At 36.4% G+C, this 24918-nt stretch overlaps 1 protein-coding gene across 7 annotated transcripts in view; it reads left to right on the top strand.

The window, feature by feature from the left end:
• Positions 1-24918, top strand: part of LOC139976942 (uncharacterized) — a 179773-nt gene that overhangs the window by 21108 nt on the left and 133747 nt on the right. For all 7 annotated transcript variants that reach the window (XR_011796329.1, XR_011796330.1, XR_011796331.1 and 4 more), the window contains exons 6-14: positions 7110-7169; positions 8425-8748; positions 12755-12984; positions 13184-13327; positions 16340-16483; positions 17861-17917; positions 18546-18780; positions 21395-21473; positions 22025-22835. Coding sequence is in view for 4 of the 7 variants with exons in the window: in XM_071985830.1 (XP_071841931.1) it covers positions 7110-7169; positions 8425-8748; positions 12755-12984; positions 13184-13327; positions 16340-16483; positions 17861-17917; positions 18546-18780; positions 21395-21473; positions 22025-22835 (2084 nt within the window). In the remaining 3 variants the exon portion in view is untranslated. The remainder of the gene's footprint in view (positions 1-7109; positions 7170-8424; positions 8749-12754; positions 12985-13183; positions 13328-16339; positions 16484-17860; positions 17918-18545; positions 18781-21394; positions 21474-22024; positions 22836-24918) is intronic.

Below are 24918 nucleotides of genomic sequence, written 5' to 3'. Positions count from 1 at the left end.
GGTGGCACCTAGAAAGGCTTTTGTCACCCAAAATTTTCTGAGAAATATGCATTTTTTTGTGTGTAACATCAATAAATTGAGTAGTAGGTCATAATTCATTCTTGCCTGTGGCATGAAAATGTCCGCTGCTCGCCCCAATGATATGATAGCCTAATTTGAGGTTCAAATGCTGATGTAAAGGAGGTTTTATACTCTATTATGCTAAATGCTAAAGAAATGATGGTTGCTAAGTCCAACTTTGATGCAATTTTTTTATGTATACTTGTCAATTACAATGCAGGTTCTTGGGATGCTTGCACGGGTCAGGGGCTTTGGGTGTTAGAATGGGGGTCCAACCCGCAAATTGTGGGTCAGTTGGGAGCTCTGTGGTTGGAAAGGTTAAAGTGTTCGCCAAAAAAACCTAAAAGATGAATGACCTTCGGCACAGGGGTAAACTGGACTCCTCCAGCTGCCTCCACTACATTTTACTGCATTACTACAAACATATGGTGGCTTCCACGCCAACTCTCGACCAGAGTATGCTGTATTGGCCCCAAATAAACCAGATATTCATATATGGTTACCTTTGGTCAAAGTTTTGAAACTGGTTTTATTACCACCTTCCAGGAAATTTACCTCACTGGGACATTCAGGCATCTTATGCTTTCAATTAGAATGCCTTAGAACAATTTGAAAGTAAAGACCTCTAGGAACATATTAAATATTCTAGCAATTATAGCATGCTAAATTGGGGACAATACTAAATAGCCCACCTTGAAAATATCCTGTAACCTACTCTGGATAAACACTATCTAATATGGAAGAAATGCTTTGGTTAAAGTATGAATATGGTCACTTGAACATTAAGAAATGCAAGTGAGATAGAAGTAAGTTTTCCCTGCTCATTGTTATTGTATATAGTTGAACTCAATGTAAGAACTGTACAGATGCAATCAATGTGTTAAAAATAAAAACATGTTACAATACTGACTTACCTAACTTTAGAATAAGCAATACAAACAATAGTAGGGCAGTGTTCCAAATACGGAATGCAAGGACATATACCCAAGTAAGGCTAGGAGACGTCATGCCTCCATTGTGGAACTTCTCCATGATAAGTATAGCAGCTTTACATGCAAAAGAACTTTTGCCAAAACTTCAAAAGACCCTATAATGTCCCCTGCATTTCAAACATCTCCATCTGCCACTATCTGCATCAGCCACTGGGCCCGACTGGGGTTATCATGAGAGCACTGAATGAACTGTTTTATCACTACTAGCTGCAAGTTAGAGTACCTCTTCAACACTCTATGACATCACAATATATGTTATGTTAAATTGAACTCACACAATACAAAATAAAGACAAGTTATTCTGTACCAACAATAAATAACCCAAGATCAATGTCACATTAGAACTACTGGTATGACTGAACAAGCTACAATAATTAAAAAGATCAGATATTGCTATCATGGAAAGCCAAATAGTGTACAATCAAGTATGTAGTGAAACCAATATTTCAATCATTTACTTATTTAATATGACACAGTTGTAACTTTGATGACATCAATTATGTAGTATACTTACACTATGAATGAACATGCAAATCAATGCTAAATACTACAGAAAGGAGAAGGATACATAATGCACTGAATGCAACAATCAATGTTTGACACCATGGAGAAGATAAATTCTTATGATACATTGCACTAGCTTAGTAACTTCATTTTACTGAGACACCATGTTTGTTGTTGTCTGTTATGGTACAGTTTGTTCAATTGTCTTGAAGCCTTGTGATATCTACATTCTGGATACTTGTTACTCCCATTGTCCACTCTTGTGTCCTTGATGTATGGTATTTAAATAAGCTGAGAAACTGCTTTGACATCAGCTATTTCAAAATTGTCCGTATCCATGTTGTCCACTATGCAAATCCATAGCTTTCACTGGAGAACAAGAAATATGACAATCACTTACGTAAAGTAGAGAAGCACACATTTATTAATGAAACAATCCAACACAAATACTTCCAGTTCCAACCCTTATATCTGCTTGCAAAACATCCATCATGCCATAACGCTATGCTGTGCTGTACTGTTCCTCTGAAGGATGTTCTGTACATCTGTAATGTGAAATGAAAATGGAAAAAAGACATATTTATGGCATTGTGTGAGGACAGAAGTGTCACAAAGATATACCTGTTCAAATGATTTTCCAAGATATGATTTATTTGATTTTAATTGCAAAAGAGACATTCAGGCTCATAGCCAAGGTAACTGGGTTGGAGCCAGCATAAATGTTATGTTTGTTTATTCACTGAGATTGTAACTTGCACTCATTGTAATAACTAAAAATTATTGTTCAAATCTGGGTGAAAGTAGACCCCTTAATGATGCCCCTAACACATTAAACTAGAAATATAGCTCACACTCAAAATTTGCCAAAAATGTCAATGTCTTTGCTGATATGAAACTATATGCACATGACAACCTGATCAGATGACAACTACAGTATAGGCAGTTAAGAGTAACTATCTTTAAGCAGTGCAAGTACTGTACTCTATGTACAAATGATGCCACATCATCATGAAACATAAAAAGAAAACATAAAGAGAAAAGAATAAATGTGCAATTTTTGAACACAAACTGCTTCAGACAGGTAGGTAGCACATTCTACAAGATTGGTAAATGTCTTTATTTTTCAGAGATAAGGAAAAATACTACAGGTACTGTTATCATTAACTTGTGGGGTTTGAACATTTTTGGGTCCCTCACATTTACAGACCTCCAGTGGCTGTATTAGCACCATATTTAGCACTACATGTCTGTGTCATTAATATAACATAATACAATAAATGAATAAATGTGTCCAATGTCCTAAATCTGGTTAGTCATATACAGTCCTACAGTAGTAAACTGCAGACCTAGTTAAAATGTAGACTTATTTACAGCATGGAATGGTTGCAGTATGTACATCAAAAAATTACCAGTCTCCACTGGGGTATAGCTGCTGGAGTGCATTGCTGCATCAGCCTCTGTTGGGCATGGCCTTTCGTTGAGGAACTGGTGTTATCTTTTCTGGTTGATCAGTTTGGATACCAACCTCTCGAGTTTCTTAATTGGGCACACACCTTCAACTGAAAAAGACAAATAATACCGGGATGTGCAAAGTTAATAATATATCAGAATGCATACTGTACACATAGCAGGGAAGTGCTCATGAATATTTGAGTGCCACGCAGATTGGGCGGTAGTGTGATCCACACCCTGGGAGAGGGATTTCATGGGTGGGGTACCCCCCCAAATGGAAAAATTTTGCACATGAAGTATGCTTAGGTGGTGCTATATTCCTATTCTGTGCCATATATTCTCCCAGATTTTGGTTATGGTAAAACTTATTAAATTATCATCAAAAAGTGATGGGCGAAAAAGGTTAAATACTGTTTGTGTGGGGCGGCATTCAGAACTGCTGGGCGTACAGTAGCTGCCCAGTGTGAGCAAATCCCTGACAAAGTGAATTATATAACTTCCAACATAAATTACTGAATACCACATTTTGCCCTTCACTAAATAGTCAAAAATTCAAATCAATTTTGCAAACACAGAACAGTAATTACACTACTAGTTAATACAGAACTTTGCTATTTGCAGCATAAATTCATCACATCTGCTTTATAATTTACAGTATGTATAGTGTCAACTCTGCAAGTACTCAAGAATGGTCCATTTACTAATATAGTGCAAACCTAAACTAGTGATGTGCAACAATTTCTATTATATTTCTTATTTCTATGTTAGTTGTATACACCTGCAGTATTTTAACTCATCTACTAATACCTTACATACACTAAATGTCATAACATTTGATGTTATAATGGCAATGTCCCAGTAGGCTTGCTCATACACTAATAAGTCACCAAATTTCATCATGTTCAGGGATGCATAATTGCTTTAAAAAATATAGCTAGGCTTTGCTTATTTCCAAGACTAAAAATTACGGAATATTCTACAGGTGTGCCCTAAACAATGAAGTGTTTAAAAGATACTATATAGAAACATGATATGGTATATAATGGGTGACCATTCTAGTTCTCTCACAAATCAGTAGTATCATTTTCATTTTGTATAATTTTTAGAACTGCATGATCAGATTATGTGTAGAGCTATGAAGCCTATGATTTTTGTTATATTTTGGCAAATGTCTTTAGTTTCTATATCATGATGAAATTATCAATTATTGTAAGACGGACTCAACGACCCCCGGAGTGGTGCGTCATGTCCGATGAAGCGCATATTTGGTGCGTTATTACAACTACAATATGTGCGTCAATGCGCCATGCATGGTGTATCCTTTAAATTAAATGTCGAACATAAAATGGTGGCATTCACACAATTATTGGTGACATTGATTTGTTTATGTTGTCCTTAATTTTATGATTAAACAACGATGATAGCAAACTATCATGTTATGAATGCATAAATATGTGAACGATATCTACTATCCTTCACTAATTCAACAAAGGAGCCTGTAGAGCTAGTGTACTGTAGCTTCTTTCTGAGAAGGCTTTTGAGTTTTGAATTAATTTGGAAAACTTAGTTATATCAGTTATCACTTTACACTACAGTTACAGGAAAAGCCGCTACCATTTTTTAAGTTACTATACCAAGTTGGAAGTATTATAGGCATACTCTAATTTGGGAAAGAAAGAATTTAAATTACAAAGTGGCTATTCTTACGACTAGTCGTAACAATAATTCCCTTTTAAGCATGCACAGTTGCTTTAACGTGGCTATATTTACGACTAGGAGTACTATTTTTACGACTAGGAGTAACAATATTTTCCGGTTAAGGGTTGGGTTAGGATTAGGTTCGGGTTAGGTTTACCCCTACTACATGCGCAGTTGCTTTATTTACTTTACTGCGCATGAATTCGCCCGATGTCGTAAGAATAGTTTATAAATAATTGTTACGACTAGTCGTCAGAATAGCCACGGCCTTTAAATTAATGCGTACATTTTTTCTTTGCAAGTGGAGAATCAGCCACAGCTAAAGTGGCTATGCGGATTGACAAACAAGTGAAGCAAAGTAAATATCCTAGCCTATGCATATTAGACTTAAAAAAGTAAAAGAACCCAATGCCTTAGTAACTTAATTCATCTTGGAGTTGCTCAGCAGATTCGAGGTTATTTCACCACTTAAGAACCCATTCTCAGACACAAAAAAAAGACAAAACTGAAATGGCTACACAAATTAGTAGTCTATAACTGAGAATGACCATGCATGCAAATATGCAGTAAATTTTCAAGTTGTCAGACTAATTTATTTGTTGCTAGGAACTCTATAATTGTGATGGTAAAGTAGAGTAGGAAATGAAAACAGTTACTTTATTGCGTATAGGCCCGTCCCTCACGTATCTCATTGCATACTAGACCTACAGTTACAAAATAAATATGCCCATATCAAAAATGCTCTTGACAGGAATAACCACCAAATTGAGGTAGGCCCTCCATGGTGCATAATTTATAAATCTGGGCCTGGAGCTAGGCTACAGTAGTCCTACTTTTGCTATTGCTCCGCTCATGAGAAGTTGCATTTCTTTTGAGTTAAATTTTTTTGTGGGGAGATCTCCCTACCAAATCCATATAAAACTAATGTAGGCTAAGTCCTATTCATATTTGCAAAGCTACAGAATCATAAACCAAACACATGATACCGCACACTTCCATACTGATCATGCTTAGTAGGCGAATATAAGTAGAAAAGCATAAATAACACTTCATGAAATGTTCGGCCTAGGCTAGGCTACAGTTTGTACAGCAGCCTGCACTGCAGTAGCATGGACACGACGGAGTTCGGACACCTAAGCCTTAAAACACCCCAAAACTATATCTCATGGCATAAATCACCTGAAACTATACTTGATATGGTTAGGTCATTTTGGAGAGAAACTAACTGTAGCTTCGTAGTTTTTCGTGCAATTGGCTCTTGCTGTAGGTTGTCTCATCGTGAAATCGCGTATTTCTTAGGGGTGTCCGAACTTCGCAGTGTTCCAAACTTGGCAAAACTGACTATACTACGACTGTACTAGCCTATGTCTCTAGGTGTATTAGTTGCCTTAGTTTGTAGTACTCGTAGTAGTAGGCCTAGCTAGCATGATCAATTGAACAATATAACAATGAAGCCTACGGCAGACCAAACACTTCGGCCGGCAAACAGTATGCAGTAGCCTAAATAGTAAATATATAACGTTACTTAGTCGTTAGCATAATTTGTTGCCTACCTTCTCGTATGATCTGCCATGCCAGTGAATGCTCTGCGAAGGTAGCATTGGTCATTTTGTCGATCCCCGATCTCTGTTCCAGTAGATCGTTTTTGGAGACCCAGTCCACATACGTAGCAACAGCTCAAGTACACTTTTCATTTCATGTCCGTTTTGTCGCTCACTGCTTTTGGCATTGGGACTCACAATAATGCAACCTGTGCCTTCCACCTCAACAGCGCGGTGACGCGGCCGTAATATACACGTTACGTGTATTATGCTACCACTGCATGAAACTGTGCTATATATTACGTATATTTACATACAGGGTACACTGTACACTGGCAGTATATTACAAATACTGTGTAGCGTGATTAACGGTGAACCATCGAAACATATGAAATCGGCCCGCCCTCTAAAAATTTCCTAGCTGAGAGTGTGCTTTTAAGGATATATGCTTTTGAGCTGAAGATGAAGAATTTTCAGTAATTTTATTAAACAATGAAGATCAATCGCTGGAATATACCTTTAAAATATAAACAGATGATATATTCAGGTACCGTGATGACAGGGTTGGGCTACAGACATGGGGCCTGATGTCAATAATGGGACCCCAGTATGCATAGGTTGGGATGGATCAAGGCATGGCTTCCTTCTCCAGAAGAACTTCATATATGCCATCAATGTATCATGAATGTATGGCGTGTGAAAAGAATGGGCCCAGTGACTTAATTGTCCCCGGGCCTGACCTGGGTCTGGATTTCCCTACTTTACTTTCAGCTTGGAAAAGATTCAAAGCAAAATGAGACTTTAAGCTCAAAACAAGACGTTGGAAATAAATGCATATTTTACTATTATATTTCTTTTGTAGGTGAAGGAAGCAAGTCATCCATTAAGAGACCTTCATCAACATATCTTAAGCACGAAGAAGGTGGGTACATACCTTCTAAGGTTTTAAATGAAAGTTGGCATACACTCCAACTTTCAATTTACTAGGTCAGTTTGTACACCTCATGAGGTGCACAAGATATAGACATTTCTCAACCCGTGTAAGAATATTATGGAAAACAATTTTTTTCCGTCCAAACAAGCATTCTTCTGACAAGAATCAAAGCTGAATGAGAAGTACCTGAGTGGTGGTATTCTGCTTGCTGAAACATTACATTTGTTCCTTGCTGTTCAAGTGGTCATTTTTCATAGTACTGCGAGAGAAAAGGAGAATTAATTGTTATGTCACATTTGGGAGTTTTTGCAAGATGATTTCTAAAGGTAGTAATTAAAATCACAGGTGAGCTAAGCTTTAATGAGCATAATAAGCATCATGTTAATGATCAAATTTTCATATGTCATTTGTCCTGTTATACAAAAAAAAAATCTGCAACATTAAAACCATGAAAGCATAATGGTTGTCAACATACATGATTATAAATTGTAATGTCAAATTTGGAAGTCTTTAGAAGATGATTTTTAAGAGTAGTATTTTAAAATCACAGGTGCTGCTAAGTTTTTGATGAGCATAGTAAGCATCTTGTTGATGATCAAATTGTCATTTGTCTTGTAATACAAAAACAGTTTAGTGCAAGATTAAAACCATGAAAGCATAAAGGTTGTGAACATGCATAAAGTATAATGCCTGCACAATAGCAGGAATCCTGCTGCTGCCCATTTCTTTCTCAATATTAATACTAGCCCTAGATATACTGATGTTTGAATGTAAACTATGATTTAAATCCATCCTTATGGTGCGATGATGATGAGTCCTTAAAATAGGATGTGATGTTATCATGGCAGAGGTTCATAAAAGGCATAACTTCTAATAATAATTGTTATTTTTATTTACTTGAAATCTGATAGACTTCAGTGAATTAATTGTCTGTGTTCTCTGCATGTATTAGTACATCAAGGTGCAAGAAAGTTATTTCCTCAAGGGGATAAATCATTTGTAATTATTGAAGTAAAGTAAGCTAAATTGCCATCATGGCTTAACTAACTGGGGTGCTACCAGATGCATACTTTAAATTTCATCAAGTGTAAAATAAAATAAAACTTATAGTAGGATATATGCTTTTGAAAATATACATCATTTCCATTAACTTTGTTACACAATGAACGACAATCACTGGAATATCGTTTAAAATATAGACAGATGATACTTTCAGGTAACAATTCAACTATTTTCCCTTTAGACTGGAAGCCACCAGACACCATGAAAATAACATCTTCCATATCTGAAAAGGGAGGATTATTACAGATTCCAAACACGGGTATTAAACTGGTTTTTCCACCAAACGCAGTCACAGAGGAACGCAATATCCAAGTGAAAATCATTCCACCAAGTCTTTTAAATGAGCCAGCCACATCCTTTTCAAGTAATTCATCAGTGGTATTGGAGCTTCTGCCGAATGGATTGCAGCTAAAACGTGAAGTTTCATTGACCTTACCACATTGTCTGACTTTTATTAATGAGGAAAAAGCTAAAGCCAAGGTTTATGTCAGTCACCATGAAGAAGGTAAACCTCACTTTATCTTACAATATATTGCTTAATTTCACACATTATGGTACTTTATTTGACTTCACATGATTTATCACATACAATATCTCACTTTACTCCTCACCGAATAGCTGCCACCTAACATGTGTGGAATGCACTGTGGAATGCACTGTGAAATGGAAAAGTTGACAGCGTACACTGCAACAGTGAAAGTTTATTTTCTATACCACACTGCTTGCCTTTCATCAAAGAAGCTAAAACAAATAATATTCATTTAGAAAAAAGTAACTCTCAGTAAACATCCAAAACTTTTGACAAATTATTTACAACAGAACTGTCTAGTTTAGGGTGTGTATAATAACTGCAAAACTTTGGTGGATAGGATTCGGAGATATAAAATGCAGCCAACAAATTAGTTAAGTATGATATTATCTTGTATTTGAAGACATTATAGAAGGAGATCACAGTTGGTTTATATGGTTTTTAGTTATTCAAGAACAAAGTTTTTTATATTTTCAGGCGCGTATCCAGGATTTTGTAACCCGGGGGGCGCGAATTACTATCTAAGCGGAGCGCCACCATCGGTTGGCGCTGAGCGTACAAGAAAATTTCTAGTTTTGATACCCCCCAGATCACCGGAAATGGCACTTCTCGGGCTTGAAAATGAGCAACCAGATGTACACTTTTGCCTGAGAACCAAGTATTTCCCAAAAGTTTTTTTTCCGTCCATAACCTTTTTGAAGATTATCACCAGTCACATCATGTTCAACCTCATTGCATGTCCTATGGATCATTGCTTTTGTAGGTGATTCTACTTCACGGCCCACAATATCCGAAAGCCCCACTTTTCAAGGTTTTAAGCCCATTATTTGTTGAGAATTTGAAAATTCACATTTCTCGTGAATAAAATCACTTCAAAACATACCCATAATGTTGCACAAAATTCAATCTATGGACAACCAACATAGAAAAAACCTCCTTCAACCCCTAACAGACAGGTCAAAATTGCACAAGTAGAGGAAAGTATGATGAAGAATGTTTGTCAGGAAATTTTTCAAAAATTCAGACACAGTTAATTTATTGGTGTAGAAATATTAAAACCTCTTATAACGGCAATTATAAAACTTGGTTGAAGGAAATGAAAAATAACAGATATTTCCGATATCAGGTATATCGAAACCGAACACTACACACATAGGCGTAGGTCCCGTAGGAGGCGGGGGGCTGCAGCCCCCCCTCCCGCAACCAAATTTTTCCCATTTTCTTCGGGCACCTACTTAAAGATGCCATGCAATGTAATGACCAATGCTTGCTTGTATTATATTGGCATGGATATATTGAAAAATTTTGGCTTTTTTTTCGGGCAAGTCATTACAGCCCCCAAATCCAATTGGGCTCCTACGCCTTTGACTACACACATAGACAGTTTTTGAGGCTGTTCATCGTGGAACATGCATTTCAATGCTCACTGATACGATGTTATATCTGCTCTTTGCTTTACAAATTCGAACAGGCGTGTAGCGAGTAATTGCCAAGGGAGGAGCGATGCCGGTAGGCAAACTATCTAAGCGAAGCGCCACCATGAGTTGGCGCGAAGCGTACAATAAAAATTTTGGCCGAAAATGCCTCCCAGATCGCTGGAAATGACACTTCCCAGGCCTTGTAAGTTGCATCTAAGCATTGTCTATTTTGAAATTACTAGCGATGTCATAAAGAAAATTTGCTCGGGGGGGGGGGGCGGTTGCCCCCTTCCCGAAATGCGTCATGTTCCCCGACGACTCGGTCGAGTTCAAGACCAGCCACAGTTGGTTCCATATAGCACAATCGTACAATTGTTTAAGGCGTCCATACACACACGCGCGTTATGATAGACCATATATAGTATTTATATAGATACATTAGTGAGAGAGGAAATATGGAAACGTCAAAAATGGAGTTGTCGGTGTAAGGGGTAGGGTGAGGCGCACACCCGCTCCGTAATCCTTGATCTGTCACTGGCTACCCTGTGTATATAATAGGGATCAGCGCTTTAACTATGACTGTTCCTCTTTCTCTTCCCGAGGTCTTGGCTATCTTCTACTCCCTCCTTTTTCTCTCTTTTTCTTTTTCTTTTCCCTTCCTTCCTCTCCTCCTTTTCTTTTTCCCCCTCCATTTCCCTTTTTCTTCTCTTTTCTTCTCTCCTCTTTTCCTTACCCGGGGGGCGCGTGCCCCCAACGCACCCTCCCTGGATACGCGCCTGATTTTTATTTTATTTTTTATGGTACATCGATTATATTTAGGGTTCTGATAACAACATAGGTTTGTTAGCTGAATGATACAAAGGAATTATTTACATAATGCGAATATTGATTCTGAATTGAGTATTTCTTCTTCTCCTCTTATACCAAAATTACACATCCAGAAAAACAAACCTTCAGTGAATACAAAACTCACCCTTACACACATGCATAAAAGTACATATACATACACATACAAATACCCATACACACCTACAAACGTACAAATACAGAGACACACACGCATACAAACACGTACGTACAAACACAAACACCCACACACAAGTAAAACAAAGCACAGTGAGGAATAAAACAGCGAAAAACAGAGATTGTCTATGCTACTACATAAATGTAACAGTAAGGTAGATGATAAGCAGAGGTTAAGTCAAGAGTCGCAAAGTTCATTGATTGAATGAGAAAAACAAGTCCTTAATGCCATGTATTTTCTGCGAGCAGAGCTAGTAAAATTTTCGCTTTGAGGCAATGTGCTTCTCAACGTTAAGAATAAGTATGAAATTATCTTGTATATGAAGACATTAAAGAAGGAGTTCACGGTTGGGTTTACTTGGTTTTTAGCTATTCAAGAACAATATTAATGAAAGTGGTCTGGCTGTGACCCAATGACAGGGCTGCAACACACTGAATTATTCATGCATTAAAATAAAAGAGACAGCTTTATGGCAACTCTCCATTTGGCAGTGCACTTCAAATCTACTGCAACAGATTAACTGATTATTGTAATTTTTGACTTTATGAAGCAATGCATTGCACTCTTTATTTTGTCTGGACCAATAAAATGGCTTGGTTCACCAGCTGTATGGGACAAGCAGGGAGTCTTAGTATGTGGTGTCTTGTGTGATTGGTTAAGGGGAGGCTAGTTAATCTAATCGGTGTTGTCACTTGTCACTAATCTTTCTTGTCACTTTTGTCTGGACCAATATAACAAGAAATTGCTAACTAGCTTTTATAAGTCCTGCAGAGGATTCTTGTACCTTTTGCCTGATTCTGGGAAGGCTTGCAAATCTAGTTGATGGCCTGGTGCAATTTCTAGTAGCCTATAGTAAAAGATTTAATGATCTGAAGTTTTGCATAATTAAATACAAGAAGAAAAATGTTAAATAGATTTGCAACCTTCACAAGTTAGCTATTACCTTAATATCAAGTGACAGTGGGGAATGATGCCAAAACTGAATGGGTAAAAGGACAACTTTATGCTTTTGTTTTTATTGGGAGGGGGGTGCAAAGTTGTAGAATGAAGATTGTGAATTGTAAACATGAATGATGCAGCCCAATTGTTTTCAATTAGATATGCTACTATACAGACTGCTGGATCTTGATTTTTATTTCACTGCCTCACAGGGAACAGGATTAATAAAAAGCTTTCTCAGACAAACACACTCCTCTTTATATTGATAGACACTTCATAAATCCTTCTATCCTGTGTATTTTTTATTGCTGCACAGGTGCGGTTAATGTGTCAGGATGTTACCAAAAGAAAAGCACATCATTGTTATATACATTGACATCTCTGTATAATGATAATAAATATTTACTTAGTAAGCATAATATCCACCGTTTCAGCTAAAAGTAAATTAATTCATAGACAAACACACTGGAGTTAATAAATTAATATTTATGAAATACCATGCACAAGGTTGATGGAATGGTAGTTTATGGTAAAATATTAAAATCAACACTCTTAGTGATTTCATTTACCTGATTGAAATTCATTTCTGTAAACTTGACAGGCCAAAGACCCCGTTGGGAAGAGAGACCGCTCAGCCCTTACATCTTTCATCGTTCAAAGTGTACAGTGAGACTTCTTGGCTTTTGCTGGGTGAAGATTGTAATTGATGACAAAGAAGTTGAAGCTAAGAATATTGTGGTATTTGCTACGAAAGATATACTACAGGATAACAAAACTGCCAATTTAGAAGTTGGATATTACGAAGACATTCCTGAATGTGGTGAACCAAATGTAAATTCATTATTAAATGGTGTGTTGTGATGCATCATTTTTTCTAAAATAGTATACCAGCAAGTATATTTTTTACAAAAAGATATTTTTTCTTTATAAAGTCATTTTTTTGTGGATTAACCTATGAATTGATCAGTAAATTTGACATAAATTGTTTGTTTTATTGAGAGTAACATCTAGTAAATGATTTTCATTTCAGATGCTAGAATTGAATCCAGACATGAAACCTGCAAAAAAACTCAAATTGAAATTTTTGAAAGAAGGAAAACAGCCATTAACTATATCATTTAATGGCACTGATCCAGGCAATACTTGGGCTATAGAGCAAGATAAACCACAAAAGGTAAATTTTTTCATTCGCATATTTCAGTTTCTAAAGTGGTCAGGTATTACTTTAATTTAGACTTGATAACATAGTTTATTATGTTTGTGAGAGGGCGCTAAAAAAATGTCATAATTTCTATTAGTTTACCATTAGGAGTTCAATGTGGTTATCCCTCGCTTGGATTATACTCTAAAAACATTAATTTTCCGGGTATCACATGATCTACAAAGTAACCAAAGCTATCTTCCATCTCTCACTCCTCAAGATTTTTTGTGAAAGTTTATTCCTGCTGCAGCTGCTTCATAAGCTAAGATTTTATGGTTACTTCGTAGATCACATGATACCCGTAAATTGCTGTTTCTTTCGGGTATAAACCAAGCGAGGGCTAACCAGGTTGAACTCATAATGACATACAGCACTCTGGCTTACATAGTGTAATACTGTGGAATATGCACAATTGTACTAAGTTATGTACATACTGTACACTGTCAGCTAGGGTAGGAGATATGGCACCATATTTACTTGCTATAAAATACTGTGACAGTAATATTTATTTGATATGTTCATCTGCAATGGAAGCTCAACAACAAGGTTAATGTAGTCAGGTTTGTGTGTCTGTGTGGGTACGCTCTATCTCAATATAAAGGGAAGTTTGATTGAGGCCAAACTTGGACTATAGATCGGCCACATAGAGAAGATGTGCCTTATTGTTTTTGGTGCCCACAAAGGTCAGTTATGGTCCAAAAACCCAAAATATTAAAACTGCAATAACTCCCAGTGCCAATGTGCAACAAGGTTGATATTTTGGGACAAGTTGTGAACTGGTTAGGGGAACATTTTGAAACTTAACTTGCATGTGATCCGAGGTCACCTAAGGTCAATTAATGTTAAAAACGAGTATTTTTGCGATAACTTGAAAACGAATTGTCCGTTAGGGTTGGGAGTTGCTTCAATGTAATCCAATTGTCGACCCGCATCTGGGTGACCCTTGACCTCAATTTGACCTCTGGTGACCTTTAAGTGTTTTGGGGATTTTTACAGTTTTGATGCTATTTTCAGATTTAAAGGTACCTTATGATCATAAATGTTTATAGGTTGACCCCTGTGTGACCTTCATGTGCGAAGTTATATGGGGTCAAAGTTTTCGGTCGGAGTTAGGATGGCTGTATAGACTTGTCTTGTTGTTTTTTGGAATCAGGAGACCAAACTGCATCTGAAACCAAGGTCAAAGGTCACATTAGAAAAAATGTGCTTATTTTGGGAGAAAACGGGCGAAAAAGAAAATGTTTGGTTTTGATGCTAGATTTGGATATCAAAGGTACCTTCCAATCAAAAAGTCAATGGGTCGACACCCGGGTGAGCTTTGTGTGTGAAGTTATACGTTGTCAAAGTTAATTTTCAGACATTTAATGCAATAAGGTGTAACACAGTTGATATTTTGGGACAAGTTGCGAATGGTATAGGGGAATATTTTCAAACTTAATGGTCATGTGATCCAAGTTCACCAAAGGTCAATTAATGTTAAAAAACTAGTATTTTGGGGGGAGAAAATGGGCAAAGAAAAAATGTTTGAATTTTTAGAGTTTTGATGCTATATTTACGTCTCACCAATCAAAAATGTCAATGGGTGACCTTTGCGTGTGAAGTTATATGAGGTCAAAGTTAATTTTCAGACATTTTAGACATTTATTTAACTCCCAGTGCCAAAGTGTGACACGGTTGATATTTTGGGACAAGTTGCGAATGGTATAGGGAAATATTTTCAAACTTAACGGTAATGTGATCTGAGGTCACCAAAGGTCAATTAATGTTAAAAAACAAGTATTTTTGCGATACGAATTGTCTGTTAGGGTTGGGAGTTGCTTCAATGTAATCTAATTGTCGACCCCCATCTGGGTGACCCTTGACCTCAATTTGACCTCTGATGACCTTTAAGTGTTTTGGGGATTTTTACAGTTTTGATGCTATTTTCAGATTTAAAGGTACCTTCTGATCATAAATGTCAATAGGTTGACCCCCGTGTGACCTTCGTGTGCGAAGTTATATGGGGTCAAAGTTTTCTGTCGGAGTAAGGATGGCTGTACAGACTTGTCTTGTTGATTTTTGGAATCAGGAGATCAAACTACATCTGAAACCAAGGTCAAAAGGTCAGAGGTCACATTAGAAAACATGTGCTTATTTTGGGAGAAAACGGGCGAAAAAGAAATGTTTGGTTTTGATGCTAGATTTGGATATCAAAGGTACCTTCCAATCAAAAATGTCAATGGGTTGACACCCGGGTGAGCTTTGTGTGTGAAGTTATACGAGGTCAAAGTTAATTTTCAGACATTTAATGCAATAACTCCCAGTGCCAAAGTGTGACACGGTTGATATTTTGGGACAAGTTGCGAATGGTATAGAGGAATATTTTCAAACTTAATGGTCATGTGATCCGAGGTCACCAAAGGTCAATTAATGTTAAAAAACTAGTTCTTTGGGGGGAGAAAATGGGCAAAGAAAAAATGTTGGAATTTTTATAGTTTTGATGCTATATTCACGTCTCACCAATCAAAAATGTCAATGAGTTGACCCCCAAGTGACCTTTGTGTGTGAAGTTATATGAGTTCAAAGTTAATTTTTAGACATTTAATGCAATTAACTCCCAGTGCCAAGGTTTGACACGATTGATATTTTGGGACAAGTTATGAATGGGGTGGTGGAACATTTTCAAACTTAACAGTCATGTGATCTGAGGTCACCAATGTTATCAAATCTGTTGACCCGCTTGTAGGTGACCTTATAATTCTTACATTTTCGACGCCATATTCAGATCTCAAAAGTGTTGGCTTTTAATAGTGTTGGTTACTTTATGGGTACATGTAAGGCCACAATTACTTGGACTATTTGAGCCCAATCTTGCTATGATAATATTATGTGTATTGTCATATACCTCTACGCAAGGAACCACAGTGCCCTTGGGCTCTTGTTTAGCAATGTATCTGCATGGTTTAAACATCACCAAATGCATTTATCATTTTGTTCTTCTTGTAGGAGATATCTTGGCAGTCTATAGCAGGGTCTGAAGATCGCTTAGTCTCATTTGTACTTCATAGGAAACAACCTCAGGACTCATTCTGCAATGTTTCAGCACAACAGGGGAACTCTGATCCTATTATATTTGTATTAAAGTTGAAGGTTCGTTGTTTTGGAATGGAAATGTTTGATATGTGTATTACTGATTAAACAGATTTTGGTACAAAGAGATCAAAAGGTTAGATCAAGCTGTTGAGTTGACAGGCTCTTGGCCCAGATTTTCATGAACTAAGTGGTTTAGCTAATGTTTCTTAAGCACTGCATCATCTGAGAAAGCGCACTGATCTCAAACTATCCACTTGAGGGTTCATATCCTTATGAGCATGAGCTGCATGTTGTAATATTATAGTGAACCATTATTCCTGACATCACTTTAACAAAACAATGTTAGGGTGGTAACATGATTGTAATGTGTTGCATTATATACCTCACAGCTGTTGAAGACATGTTTGAGTGCCAACACTACTTTTGTCAGTCAATTCTATGGATAGTCAGGAAATATTTGATTTTATGACCTGATCTTTGCCCGAATTATGCAACCAACATCAGTTTTATCATCATCATCAACTGGCTAAAGTAAATAAGTTTCTTTGTACAGGCTTGTAGATGCCACAAAACCATGCAAAGTAGGTTTGGAATGAAATGAATCTCTCCATAATGTTTCTCTCCTTCTGAATGTTTATGCTTTCTTGGTGATATTGTAACCTCTGCATGTGGCTTTAACTAGGGAGTTGTTCCATAAAAACTCTCTGCTAAAAACAAACACATAGAAAATAAAAACACCTGTCAACATATAGTTTCCAAAAACTTATACGCATTCCTGTATTTTCTAACTGATTTAAAATGTAGAGTAAGAGGCAAAGGGTGGTCCAGCCATAAAATGAAATGGAGGAGATAAGGTCTACAAAAAACTCAAGACCTACAGAACTTTTACTTTTATACAAGCAAAAGAGAATGTCTAGTAAAACAAAGAAATATGTGATTGCTTAATAATCATAATGACAAGCTATGGATGATACTGAGCATTTCTTTTGCATTTCCATTTGCAAAATAAAAGTAAAAACATATTTTACAATACAACAATATTGTGCGGCAGGTAGAAGGGTGTGAGAGTGGAGAAAATAATTACTGAATAACAGGAATTGATTTATATAAGTATATTCTTTTCTCTATGCTCATATTTCTACCCGTTTGGTAGTACCTCCTATTTCTCCCAACTATTACAATCTAATATTATGACTTCTCAAAGTGCTGATATTACATATAAGATAAGCTGTTGGTAATGCCTTCTATTACCTTAAAATCTTGCATCTCTAATGCTATGGTTTGCTTCTTACACCAAAAGTATGGAGATTGATTTTAACTATAAGTTACGTATGTGAAAGATAAATTAGTGCATTTTGCAGCTTTCGAAAGATAAGTTTGGAGCAATGTTTCTTTGTGGCAAGTTTAATGGTAATATATATTGTCTTTCTACAGGTGGATCAGTCAACAGGTGAAATCTTAGACAGAAAAGTACCTGATAGCATTTTAAAGGTATTTATTGTCTTAACGCTGTTTGTCAAGATTTTACAACAATGATCCAAGGATATGGGACAAAATTGTTGTGTTTGTTTGGAGGGGTCGTGGTGGGTGTCTGTGATCAGTTAAGTGTCCTGCTAGCTTACATGTTTCCTCATGCATCCCATGGCTATACTACCTAATATGTACTTTACCGTTGACATTTCTATCCCAACAATGTAATAAACAAACTTATTTGTGGCTAATCTCCCAAAAGTCTGGTGGGCCTTGGTTAGGCTGTAAATGTGTAACGGGAGTTGAGGATTGTACAGATATAGTACTAACCCTAAAAACTTGAAGTCGACATAGCATAATGTTATGTATTCGTGTGGCAGAAATAAGATAGGCAGTTAATTGTTTAGGGTAGTTTTTTAGTTCTTGGACAATTAAGCATCTACTTTCTGTATAAATATTACAATATAAGCCCCTCAGATGTTCTATTGTCACATCAATTAATTTGTTTCAACTAGACCACAAGCCATTAGTGTACAATTTCATTGAGGTCTCTTCCGACCACAGCTGTTCTATCAATTTTCCTTAGTTTTAAGATATTTATGTTTTAATGGTAAACAAAGCAATTTAATTAAACTCATCTTTGTTGTAGTATTTGGCAACAGAACTCGCTGAAGAGTGGCAAACGCTTGCCAGGTGTTTGAATATTAGCGATGCTGATCTTCATAATATAGAAGCTAATAATTCCAGGCGTATGCAAGACACAAAATACTTTATGCTTCGTCACTGGAGTGAAATGAATGGTACTGGGGCCACCTGCAGAGTGCTTGCTACAGCTTTGGACAAGGCAGACCGAAGAGATCTTAAGCAGTATGTGAAGAGACAAGGTAATAATAACTATTGACTGGATTGATATAGATGACTTCATTCAGGTTGATAATTCATCTAATAATACATGCGAACAAATAATTTGCATTCATAGTAACATTCAAGGGGTATTCAGGTAGCTAAAGTTGATTCCTTACAGAAACTGCTGGCAATTTATAGGTCAAAACCTTTATGCATCTTGTATGGCAAAGATAGAAAATCTTTAAATTTGGTGGTATTTTGTGAATGCATCTGGCAACAGCTGAATGATGTCATCACAGCAATTTAGCTGAAAATTTCTTTTTGTTTTTGGTTTCGATGATAATCGTAACCTTTGTAATCATGCGTGTGTGTGTGTGTGTGCGTTTGTGACGCCCAGCTTGTACATAGGAGTACCTTATTGAGTACAAGAAGCCTATTGTTTTTGGTGTAGGTCAGAGGTCATTTAAGGTCACCAGGGGTCAAATAGTGAAAAGCTTGTAAACATGATATCTCAAGAAACAAAGCTTGGATTGATTTCATTTTTGGTATGTAGGTTGACCACATTAAGTACAAAAAGCCTATCGTTTTTGGTGGATGTCGAAGGTCATTTAGGGTCACCAGGGGTCAACTTGTAAAAACCTTTTCATAATATACGGTATCTCCCATCGTCCAGCCTATAAGTAGATGACATGGGCGATTCACCTGATAAGAATAGGAGAGCCTATTGATAATTGAAAATGATCTTACGGGCATCCGTAGATTTGAATATGAACTCGCGACAATATCCCCATTGACTTAACTGTGTCGCTAGAAGTCCTGAATTGCTATGTACATAGCTACATAGATGTGTGTGTGTTACAGTGTCTTCCAAGGCTTGCTTGCAGACCATAGATATGTAAAACTGCTAGAGCTTCTGCACTTGTCACGCATCCGTATGGATATTTTGCTAAAGAGTTGATGTGATTTCTATGGAATAGTGCACTTGAATGGCGAAGCATGCCTTCTCTAGAAAATATTTGTAGATCATTGGTAGTTCTGGTTGGATGTAAGTTGCTCAGGTACCACAAATTTCAAAACATTTCTTGGCCAGCTGCCAAGGAGAAACTAGGTCAAGCACCTGTGAACTTGAGATTTGCTTTCACCTCATGGAGTTGGCTGTAATGTTGGCCTAGTTTTTCTCAATAACTTGTGAAACTACCATTGACAGGGTCCACAAGGTTGATATTTTGGGACTAGTTGTGAATGGGGTAAGGGATTGTTTCAAAACATAAGTCATGTGATCCAATGTCAACAAAGGTCAATCAGGGGTCAAAAACTAGTATTTTTGCAATAACTTTAGAACCAAATGTCCATCAAGGTTGGGAGTTACACTATTGTAATACAATAGTAGACCTGCATTTGGGTGACCTTTGACCTCAGGTCGACCTCCAGTGACCTGTATTAGCTTCTTTCAAGTTGATTCTTTCAAGTTTCGTGGGCATATTCCAATCTAAATTGTCCATAAGTGGACTTCTCTGCAATCTTAATGTGTGAAGTTATTAGAGATTTGGTTTGGTTTGTAATACTTGGTGTGCGGATTCATAACATTGAGTACAAGAACCCTACTGTTTTTGATGGAAGTGTGTATAACCACGTATAGACTGACCTGTGTTAGCATGCCATAGTGTTATTGTAACAGCTAGTTCTGGTTATACTAACAAGCAGAAGTCTAGTGCATTGAAGTCATCGAAACCTCAATACATTTTGCATTCTGGTTATTTATAATATTCAACTCCCCTATTTTTTAAGGATTATAATATTTCTACAAAACGTTGCATTGTAATGACATTCTAAATACTGAGAAATGTCACAGGTTACTAGATCTCTCAAATTCAAGATTCATGTCCTTCAAACTTTATGAGCCATAGTGATGATGTCATAGCGGACTGCGTTGATTCCCTACTTGTTTTCTATATAGCACATATGTTTTGAATTTATTACTGGAAATTTATATTGATGAATGTTAATGCTTAATTATCAACATAAATATTAAAGCTTCTCATCTGTGTCATAATTTATGCAGTCTGTTTCCATGGTAACTGAACCCACAAGAGTATAAACAAGACAAGTAAATATACAGTCTGCCACCATTTGTTACACTGTAGCAAGTACGGATAGTATGTGAGAGAGTCTTGTTGTATTGTTCATCAAATGAGTGAGAGAGAGAGGGGGTGGGGGGTGGGGTTGACATGAAGACAGGAACCAAGGAGGGTCAATATACTGGTAACTTGCATTGTGGAATTGTAATATCCATGTGTATGAATTGCCTTTACTGTACATTGTTTCTCTAATAACATTTCATAATACCATCACAGCATACACAAATGCATAAAAAAATGCTGTAACAAATATCAACATAGAAGTTTGGTTACATACAAAGTTTTTCTTTTTCATGATCAGTTTTGGTACAGTGTAACCAACTCCCCATAAACGCCCCACCCACATCCCAACCAATTGTATTAACTCAGTCAAATGTGGAAAGGCACAAAACTGCAGTTATAAATTTCAGTTAAATATATAGTCATTTAGTTATAAATAGTTATTGGCGACCAAGATCCAATGAACCGACAAATGCAGTCCTTTTAATTTCGTAAACATGTATTTCTTTCCCAGATCGGAATCTATTACGAATTGGAAATCTGCACACAAAATCAAAGACGATGGCCAGCAAGAATGTATCGAAACTCTCCCCGTAAGTATGAATATTTTCAATGTAGCTTTATTCTTAATTATCATTGTTGTAATTCATGAAGGTGACTAATATATATATATATATATATATATATATATGCAGTTCATCTTATCCATTACCTTCCGATCACTACAAACTCAAAATAATATTTTTCGATTAGAGATTGAGATCAGTATAGGCCTATATCATCCAAATGCCCCACAAACACAGTTTAATATGCTCTTAGTCTTACGTGCACTAACCGAAAAATGAGTAATGTTCCAAAGACATTGTAAGCCTATCTTCACTTAAATTTTACTTTTTGTCAGTATATCTTTATACTGCCATATATAGTTCCCCCCCCCCCCACACGTAAAAGAAAACTGAACATATTTTAGTGGAGTAGCTGTCTCTACGTACGTAGCATTCGAAAGTACGATCATTTTTCCATCCGTTGTTTACTTCGTGAACCTGATCTTTATTAGCAAATATTTACGCTAAAATTACTTGTTACCATGGAGACGCAGGCTTGCGATTGACCTGTATTTGCACTTTTTGTCTTCCCATTGCAGTATACGTAGCGTTACCATACCAAGATGTACAACAGAACGTGACTGGAAGGTCACTGATATGGCTGTACGCGGTAACAAGCTGGCAGTGTACGGATACAACAACAGGACAGATACACAATCATTCATAGACCTGTTTACGTTAAATGATCCTGATTCTTCGTCGCCATTAATGACTCAGTTGTACACTAAACTATTCGATCATCCAAGATGGCAGCATCGCTATGTTTCTATCTTGGATGATTCACATATAGTTTATGTGTACGTTGATATCGTTCAGGTTTATCATATTGAGGCAGACGACAGTGAACCATCACACACAGTCAACCTATTACAAAATAGAATAGCCAAGTGTGTGACTGTCAGAGAGGGAGAGATATTTATTGGTTTGTCTTCTGACGAGGTGATTGTGTTTGATTTTAGTTTAAATAAAATCAAGACAATCACCTTGAAAGGATTAAAAAGACACCCTTTTTTTGTTCATTTAGATATAACAGTTTATGGAGATAATCTGTTTATATCTACATACTATAAAATAAGGAATACTTTTGGCAGGAGTGCTATTAGATACAACATGGAGGGAAAGATTGTACATGAGTATAAAACACCAGGCTACTCATCTGCATACAGTATCACTGTTAGTGGTCTGGTTTATGTTTTATGGGGTTGCCTCCATGTTGTTGTTTACTCTCTCTCTGACAGTCAACAACTGATGTCATTTGATGTTGATGACTCAACTAGAATCAGGATTGTTGATGTAAACAGGTTGTTAACAGTGGACAGATTCACTGGTGAAGTGAGAGAGTACAGTATGGTAAGTACAGCAGGATTATGATAAAAATAGGAATATAATTTAGGTCTAGGTTAGTCAGCTAGCCAATTAAAGGAAACAAATTTGATATAAGTGAAGGCGAACATTGTTTTCTTAACAATTATAACTATTGTTTACAAATTTGGCAAAAGTTAAATGAAATTCTAATATAAAAAAATGGTTAACATAAATTTCACAAGTTGTGTGCAACAAGTGTAACAGAAGTGAGCAATACATTCTCTTAAATTTTGAACAACTTGATGTGAATGATTCAGCAGTCTAGAATTAAGAAATTTGGTATTAGTGGATGCGAACTTTTGAGTAGAACACAACTGTTAGTGACATTTTACAAAATTTGCAGGATTTAAGAAAATTTCAGGGCAAAATATTTACATTCAATTTAAAAAAAAATGAGATTGTAGACTATACACTGTGTGTATGTAGTAGAAATTAGGGCCAAACATAAATGGCTTCATATTTACTGCAAAAATATGACTTCTGTAGCAGGTTAGTATCGACACCTTTTAAATAAGTGCATGCGAACAAATGTATAGGTAACAACTAGTAGTTCCATTTTACAAATTTTTACCTGATTTGAGCAAATTCTAGTGCACATTTTTTCTAAATCATATTTCAAAATTTGGTTGCAGAGTACACACACTGTGTGTATGCATTAGAGAACTTAGCTAAACAAAACTGACTCCATTGTCTTTTCAAAGAAATATGAACTTTTCAGTTGCTTTAGTATCAGTAAATTTGGTACAAGTGGATGCGAAACATTGTGTAGAGTACAACTATTACTGTGATTTTACAACTTTTGGCAGATATCAGAAAACTTCAGTGCAACTTTTATACAGCCAGTTTCAAAAGCTATAGATATAGACTACACACTGTGTGCCAGCAAGGAGAAATGACTCCTTTGCGTTTCTAAACAAATGTAAACAAAAATTCCTGGCCATTATGACCCTGAACATTTAACAATAGGCCTACTAGTAGTATTAATGTACAAATTGTGCACCAGCAAATTCAATTTGGGACAAAATGGCATGTCAATTGTAGGCCTAAGTTGTCTGTCTACATGCTTACTATAGTATGGTGGTATAACACAGCTTTGCTTGTTTCCTAAATTCACATGCTATGTTTCACTATGTATGTATAGTAGTCAATTGTGATTAAATGTAAGTCAAACTAGAGCCAGCCAATAGGATATTTATAGTCTGTAATACTGGCACTTTGTGGGATCGTACAGGAACACAGTTGCATATTTTCAGTCACGATGGCGAATTGGCGATGTTATAACACCACAATAGACGAGTACCTACATCGACTGTTTGTATTTAGTCATTCAGGATTCTCTCTTGCAATGACACAAAATACAAGTTGTATTGTTAATGTGTATTGTTTATCGTATGAAGGTTCACTTAGGATCAGGAAGTACTGTAATTAAGGTTAGTGTGAGCTGCAAGGGTAAGGGGAAGACATTAAAGTTGTCTTAAATCATTGCTTCTTAGTGGTTTGACTTGTTCTGGTAACTGTTTTGTAAATTCAATTTTAAGTCTAATCAAAATTATTTTATGTATAGTCGTGGTGAATAAACATCTTGTAAACAAGGAATTTGAAAAGAGAAAAATAGACTATGTGAGATTCTTAGGGTATTATATATTACACATTTACTTTTGGTTACAATGCCGAACACTCAGTTACCATTGCTTTTATTTTTGTGTTGGTATGTGCGCATGTGTGTGTGGATGTGACGACTTGCTTGTAAACAAGATATCTCAACAACCACAAATTGAGTAAATGTCATGCTTGGCAGGTAGATGTCCCATAATTTGTAAATGTGCCCTATTGTCTTTGTTGCCAATCACATATATTAATGATTGGGTGTGCCTTAATATGACATTGTTAAAATGACAATACCTCTTCAACCCATGACTAATTTAATTTATACATGGTATGATGATGTACGTAACATGTTCTTTGCAACATACACCCTTACTTCGTCAATATTCATGCATGGGTGGGGCCTAATGGGAATTTGTGGAAAGTGGATTGTAAACACGATACCTCAACAAACACAAGTTGA

Source organism: Apostichopus japonicus, chromosome 12 (assembly GCF_037975245.1).
Source record: "Apostichopus japonicus isolate 1M-3 chromosome 12, ASM3797524v1, whole genome shotgun sequence".
In the NCBI taxonomy this organism is placed as follows: domain Eukaryota; kingdom Metazoa; phylum Echinodermata; class Holothuroidea; order Aspidochirotida; family Stichopodidae; genus Apostichopus; species Apostichopus japonicus.
The sequence above is the reverse complement of the archived record's forward strand: the minus strand, read 5'-3'. Positions and strand labels throughout refer to the sequence as shown.